At 41.6% G+C, this 7,410-nt stretch overlaps 1 protein-coding gene across 1 annotated transcript; it reads right to left on the minus strand.

Moving 5' to 3' along the window:
* Nucleotides 1–227: 227 nt before the first annotated feature.
* Nucleotides 228–7,292, minus strand: LOC106814854 (ATP-dependent DNA helicase PIF1-like). Its single transcript, XM_014819218.1, has 5 exons — nucleotides 7,160–7,292; nucleotides 2,598–3,512; nucleotides 1,071–1,193; nucleotides 738–882; nucleotides 228–273 (listed from the first exon to the last, which is right to left on the minus strand). The coding sequence occupies exons 1-5, from the start codon at nucleotides 7,290–7,292 to the stop codon at nucleotides 228–230; spliced, it is 1,362 nt and encodes a 453-aa protein (XP_014674704.1).
* Nucleotides 7,293–7,410: the final 118 nt, after the last annotated feature.

The raw sequence follows: 7,410 nt of genomic DNA on the forward strand, positions 1-7,410 counted from the left end.
CTTGTCTCTAGCTTCCTGCATTTTTAGTACTAGTGGGAGACCGGTAAATACTGTTTTCAGGGTCCAATATGTTCCCTCAAGCACATCGGCATCAATCCTCTCGTCAGCAACGGCCCTGGTTGCTATTCCAAAACAGAGGAGCTGTGCTCCTTTAGCTATAATTGATGAATTCCATTCTCCACCTCCCAGGCTGAACAACAAACTTCGCCAACTTTCTGGGGTGTACCTTATTTGGTCTTCTTGTTTCCATTCTTGTTTCCAACCTTCACTCTTCTGTATTGGTGAGAACAGAAATCTATGTCTTTGACACGTGTCACCACGGTTGAGGGTTTCATTTCCCCAACACCTTTTCGAATGAACCCACTCTCTCTACTGTGTCTAGTTTGGTTTGCATATTGTTGGACTTTGTCTATCTCTCCTCCCACGACTGAGTCATCTCCAGAGACTAGGGGAGTAAGAACCTTTCCATCCCGAAAATCCTCTACACTACAAACCCCTGCTTTTTCTGCCCTGACTCCTATCTGAACTGCATTACAGACTGAGTTTCCAAAGTAAGTTGGGTACATGCCACTTCCTCTCTGTCCATCAGTAATAAAGACATGCCTATCCGGTGTAAGAATCACTCCATCAATCCACATTGAGTAGTACTCTTCTAAAAAGAGCCTTTTACTAGGTACCAAACTGCACAACTTCTCACACTCCAGTTTAGATACGGTGCACACATTCGTACGTCCCACCTGGATACGTCATCTGTAACCGCCGCTGGACGACTCAATCCCCTCCAGAATGATTCTATGTATCCTCCCATCCCTAGTTGTCCATATGGTGGCGCCATGAATGGAAGAGCATCATGATTTGACATCACGAACGACCACAGTTTTCCTACAACACGTAGCATGTTCAGACGTACTGGGATCGGGGCATATTGTATCACCCTTGGTTTTGGTCTCACTGCCGCTTCACTACTTTCTTTCTTTTCGTACTTCGCCATTGCAGTAATGTATCGCAGAGTTTCTTATCTGCTTTTAGTTGTTTTTCAAAAATTTTGTCGTCTAGGTAGTCCCGCATACTGATGTCTTCCAACATTCCTTTTCCGCCTCTGCGGTTTGCTTGTTCCCTGAACTCATCAGCCGTAAAAATTCCCCCGTGGAACCCAGAGCTCTTGATCCTTTTTACTGAATGATAACCCTCTTCTGTGCATGTCAATATTCTCACTATCCCAGCAAGCCGGTACGTCCATCCTATTCTGCATCGACGCAACTAGTGCTTTTGCAGAATCATCCGTTGGCAATGCAAATCCTGGTGGCACATACCGTGTAAGCCCACTTCCGTTGACAATTTGAGATATTTCACTATGGGCTCTTGGCTGAGTTATTGCCTAGAGTCGCGAACATCCTTCCATACAGGAGAAGTCTTTTCAACTGTATGTTAAGCATCCCAATGCCTAGAGCTTTAAGATACTTTGTCACCATGTTTGAGTTCTTTTTCTTCTCTACATTCTTGACTAGTCGACTTGTTGTGGTGCTGCACTCACGCACAACTAGGGGTGAGTATTGCGACCAAAAACCGTATTGCAATAACGGTATAGATTCGAGAAAAAGTACTGTTATTCTACTATACTACTGAATAACATGGCGTTGGTACTGTTGTTGCCGGTAGTGGATATGGATGAAGAGCAATAAGATATTACATATCAGACATTACATTTACTAACAGATTTAGAGCAAGTCAACACAGTCGACTAACTTATATTCCAGACGTTACTGTGTTAATTAGTAACACAATTAGTATGTTCATAATCTTGCTAATATTGTTGTATTCCGAGTGCTGGGATGAATGCCCGTTTCTGGCGTGACTGCTGGATACTGTGTTCTTTTTCTTGTTCTTGGTTTGCTGATCGTTTTAGCTGCACTCGGTATTGCTGTGTGTTGTCTGTCGTTAATCGTTTTATCCCTGTGAATACTTCTGCCTCGTGCGCGACCTTTAGCTGTACATTCAAGGATGTATAATATTGGAATAGTTGTGTGGATGGTGAGTACGCGAGTTCAAATGCGGGCGGGAGTTGCTGCTTGATGTGGTTAAGGGCTTGGTATGGTTCTTTAGGCGCGAGTAGTGTGGATAGACAGGTATGAGCTAGTAGGTCGTTGATTGTTTGTGTGAGCACTGTCAACGTGCTTCTGGCTTTATCGATAATATTCATGTATTCGTGGTAGGTTCCAATGATATCTATTACTCGTATGATGTCGGTCGTCACTAAGTTGTTTGTATATTTCATTCTTGCTTCCAATAGTCCTATCGTACGGGCCATCTGTTCCGTGGCATTGGCCAGTCTTGTTATTCCCTTGGTGTTTGCTTCCGTCTGTAGCCTGGTAAAGTTTCACACTGTTTTGTGTTCTTTTACAATTTTGGTCAAACCTGTCTGGTCTTCGTATAATCTGGCTACTTGTTGCTGTACGGCTTGCATGTCTTCTTCCGTTGCCGTCCCGAATAGAAACTGTGACAGTCTTCCCTGCTGGTTACTCTTTCGACAGCGACTCCGAGTTGGCCTGCTGCAAAGATGTGCTGGCAGTGCACTTCAACTGATGTTAGTGTCATACCTTGACATTTGTGGATCGTCATTGCAACCGCAAGCAGTAAGGGTAGCTGCTTCCTCGTTGCAATGACCTTCTGATGTGCCGGTGAAAAAATTGAAGAAAGGTGAGCACTGATGATTATTGCCTGTTGATGACCCTTGACTTCAAACTTTACGAGAGGGCCATCAGGTGTGATCGCAGTAACTGTTCCTAACAGGCTATTGAAGTACTGTTCTGATATGTTCGCAGTCAGAACAACAGGTGCACCGAATTTGAGGGCAACATACCTGGGAACTCTAGATCTTCTTAATGTTTGCCTATCTCCAGAGTCGGTCGCCGTGTATAAGGTCTGCTTTCCTTGCAGCTGGCTGAGCTTTTCTGCACTGAATACATCAGCCTCAAAATTTCTAGAGAAAAGGACAAGCTGACCTGATGCCTTCAAAGGGCGAGCTACCTCAGCCAGGAGAGAGCAAGAGCCTGGGGATAGAGATTCACCCCTAGCTAGCTCGTTGATGCAGGTGATTAAGACATCATCTTTCTGGCAAAGTACCTGAGCAAGCTGCAGCTTGTGTGGGATGCAGATGAAGGTGTGAGATAGAAAGCAATGGTGACCATAGTCACCATACTCTGGACTTGGCACTGGAGGTAGCTGATAGAAATCTCCAGCCATTATTATTTGGAGGCCACCAAAGAAGAGATCAGATGACCTTAGTTTTCTGCAAATAATTTCCAAGGTCTCCAGTGTTTGCTGACTCAACATGGAGACTTCATCAATGAGGATGGCATCAACTGACAGAATGTTGTTTTCCACTGCCGTGTATGCATTATCAGTGTTGATGAGGTGTGCTAGGTGTTCTCCACTGAAACGACCATCTCCCATTCCAGCCCACTTGTGAATGGTGGAGCCTCCATATTCCAGAAGCGCATTAGCAGACACACCTAAGTTAGAAAAAAACATATCATAAAAATTATTTTTAATTTAATTTTAATTTTACTTTAAATTAATATGTTAAATAAAGGTTATCAAACAAACATATACTTATATCATTTCATTTTGCAAATAAACGTTGACTCACACGCTAATGTTTCTGTATCATACTCCATATTCTGCCCTATTTTTGCTATTAGATTTCAGTACGACTTGCCAGCAACATCTTTTTGAATCCCAGACATTCAAATGGCTCAATGTTTCCATTTTTACGGGTTACGAAATCTTTATATTGGGCAAAGTTTCATGTTATTAATCACTTTGCAGTAGCCTAGTAATAGTTCATATCTATTGTGCTTAAAACAGCAACCGTTTTCCCCAAGCTTCTTAACGTTTCCGCTATTTCTTTCACCAGGTATGTCTTTCCTGTACCTGAAAAATCATGCACAAACTTATTTATAGAGCAAATATTCTACCACTAACATATCAGTTTAAAATGTCTAATCTCAATTTGCAACGTTCATTCAGATAACGTATCTCGCTGACGCTAAACCATTTTCTAATTTCGAATATTATGTCGTGTTTTTATATCCAGAGTCCATAATAGAGCATATCTCAATGATGGATTCTTGATATATGTTTCTATATGTTAGTTCTAATCTCAATTTGCAAATTTATTTCAGATATTGTATGATGGTAAACTATTTTGTAATTTCTAATATGTCGTGTTTACATATATATATAATATATATAGGGCCTATATTATTGATTCTAATCTTAATTCGCAAATTAAGGTCAGGTATCGTATCTGGCTGACGCTAAACTATTTTCTAATTTATAAGTATTAATTCAGTTTACTAATATAATGATTGTCTATAAATATATAAATATATCTCTAAGGGTAATACTATTAACAGATTATATCTTATATGGACTCTCAGTGTAATATTGTTTTTCAAGAGCGTCTTTAATTAAAGTCTTTCTAAATCGACGCATTCTGCCTAATAACGCTGCTGCTGGAATTGCATGTTTCCTAAAAATTAACTATGATCATGATTTATCCAATTTACTTGTGTCATGAATGATCCAGAAGTCGAAATTGAAGGGGGGGGTGTCGAGTGGGGTATGAAGACGCCCGAAGGGCGGTTTCTTATCTAGCTAAAATAACCCTAATTGCCCTGAAAAATTCTAGGGGCGGACGCCCTGTGGCTTGTGCACCCGCCCCTGATTATAGCCATTGACTAAGGTTTAGTAGCGTTAATTAGTAACGTATTTATGTGTAAAATGTCAAAAAATACCTGCTTGTCTCCCAAACTAGAAGGTTATGTCATCGCCTATTTACTAATCGACCGCATACCTAATTCTTGCACATGTGTCAAAGCTAAAGCATCTTTTATAAGCAAGAACGAAATTCTTCTTTGGCACTAAATATAAAATAACAATTCGAATAAAAATAATAAACAAAAGACACATAGAAATAAAAATAGTAAACAACCCTAGTTAAACAAACAAACATAACAAAAAGTAAGAAACATACGGCAGAAGACAAAATACCAGGTAAACCAAGCAACAGCAATTAAAAAAAGGAAGAGAAACAACAAACACAACAAAAACACATAACAACAAATACGAATACTAAAGAATAAGCACAAAATACAGAATAACAAAAAACCAGAACTACAACCAGAAAATAGGCGAACAGGCCCAACAGAAACAAACAACATATAACATAACACAACTAATGCATGAATAGTGTAGTGCCCTAAGGTTACCGACTACGGTATGACAGTCGTTATATAGTTAAACCAGCCCTCTGACAGCTAAACGGTTTGTCCATTGCCGGACAAGAGTCTATGTCGGAGCAAGCTTATTCTCTTTGCCGATAGTTGGCCCGATCGACTAACTGAAAAGTCTAGTTGTTTGAATATTCTTAACATCCCTCTGCGCAGGCGCTGATCGCCACATTCTCTATCTGTCAAACGTTTTCAAGGTCCCTGAAAAAAGCAGCCCCTGAGACACCACTGTTTACGCCATTAGCAGATATTATTCAGAGCGCCTCAGCGGCGTAACCCTCTCTGGCTGGGGCGCGCCATTGATTTATGTACTCCCCCCGCCGGCTGGGGTAAGATTGTTTATAAGTCGGTTGGGGCCGAATATTCATTACTCCGAGAACTGATGTAGGGGGTGCGGCATCGCTGGGATAGAGGATGACAGCAAAACTCTCATTCCTGTGATTGAAGGAAAAAGGCTGGCAATCGTAAATGTCACACAATGAGCCGCCAGCATGCAAACATAAACGCATGTGAATTTCATTAGATTTTACATGTACTGTACTTTACTTCGTGTCATATCAGTATAACCTTCCATGATTATTATGATACAGTCGCACCCGCATATTTTGGGCATTGAAAATTGGTCCCAAAACATTTGTACATAATACAAGATTTTCTTAGCCTCGTCTAAATAAGTCAGGCAACCCCCATGATTTTTTTAATTGAAGTTGTGTACAAAAGCGGCGGTCTTCAATTACACAAGTAAATACGGTAATATATATCCGTAACTGTGTAATACACACGCACGCAACGCATGCAAACGCGTGTGGCAGAACACATGCCTAGGTCATGTGCGAGCCTACTCTATGCAACCGAGGAATACTGGAAAATGTCAGTGATGTTATAATAATATAGTATATATATATATATAATATATCATACATCTCACCCCATATATGTTTATAGTATGTATAATATATCATTTACATAATATAGATCTCTATAATTATACCCACTCCTTCGATAATATCGATCATGCACTGAAGCCACAAAGAGGACATTACTGGGTCGTACATTGCGCACAAGTAAATTTGGACAGAGTAAACATCAAAAATCGGACAAGTAAAAATTGCTTCTGTTGCCCGACAGGAGCAACCAGAATCTGACCATAAGCGTCGAGGCCCTGTTAAACACGTGGTATAGTTATATGGATTCAGTGTTCGGCTCCTATGCGTGAGGCAGGATGGTGATGCCGTGCGTCAGTAAACAGAGTAGTACCAGTGGAACGGACAACACAGTTTAGATTCGGTTAAACCGTAGGGTTATAGTTTTCATTGCTTCTTTACTAGACTAAAAATAATTCCCCTGCATTCGTATAGGTACGGTGGGCGATGCCTATAACCACTAGACTAATGTTTGAAAAATTAACACCAAGCGCCGCCGTTTCCGTCCTACCCCTCTCACGTTCGTGCCTTTCTTCGCGTAGACCTAGGTAGCCTCCACGAGGTTGCCCCTCGTAGTCCGCTCCTGCTCTACCTTAACCTGAAATCCGCCGTCTTGACTTATCTTGCCGTGTTTAATTCCCCTCTCCCGTTGTTTCTCCGGTTTTCACTCTTGGCTACCGTGAAAAGCACGGCTACCTATTCACCCCAATCCATTATCTCTCTCCTCGAAACCCTAAAAGGCTTTCTCCCCCACTTATCCCTTCGTATCCTCTCTTCTATCTCTACCTTAGGACCTCAAAAATAACGCGCGTCCTGTGCCCTTCGGCGCGACTTCCCCTAGCATCCTCCTAACGTCCGAACATTCCTCCCATACCCACGCCCGAGAATTTTTCCACTGTAATTTAAGCATCCCCGATGCCCGTACCCGAGGCTTTAAGATACCTTCGTCACCATGTTTGAGTTCTTTCTTCTTCTGCCTACATTCTTGAGCAACTCGACTTGTTGTGTGCCTGCCACCCTCGTGGCACCGCTCCGGCAATATATCCTCACCGTACTCAGGATCAAACACTTCCATCATACCAATTTTTCTAAGTCTACAGCTCTCACTAGAAGTCGAACTTCGTTCTGCCACTCCTTGACTCTTCTCCTCTGTCCGTGGTACTCAAACTCAAGAATAATTTCATTCTCCTCAC

This window comes from Priapulus caudatus, unplaced genomic scaffold (assembly GCF_000485595.1).
Source record: "Priapulus caudatus unplaced genomic scaffold, Priapulus_caudatus-5.0.1 Scaffold991, whole genome shotgun sequence".
Lineage (NCBI taxonomy): Eukaryota > Metazoa > Priapulida > Priapulimorpha > Priapulimorphida > Priapulidae > Priapulus > Priapulus caudatus.

Coding starts and splice junctions, on each gene's coding strand:
- LOC106814854 (XM_014819218.1), bottom strand. CDS start 7,292: ATGGAAGTGTTTGATCCTGAGTACGGTGAGGATATATTGCCGGAGCGG. Junction 3,513..7,159: donor ACTCAAACATGGTGACGAAG/GTATCTTAAAGC, acceptor TTTCTAACTTAG/GTGTGTCTGCTAATGCGCTT. Junction 883..1,070: donor AGGAATGTTGGAAGACATCA/GTATGCGGGACT, acceptor TACGTGTTGTAG/GAAAACTGTGGTCGTTCGTG.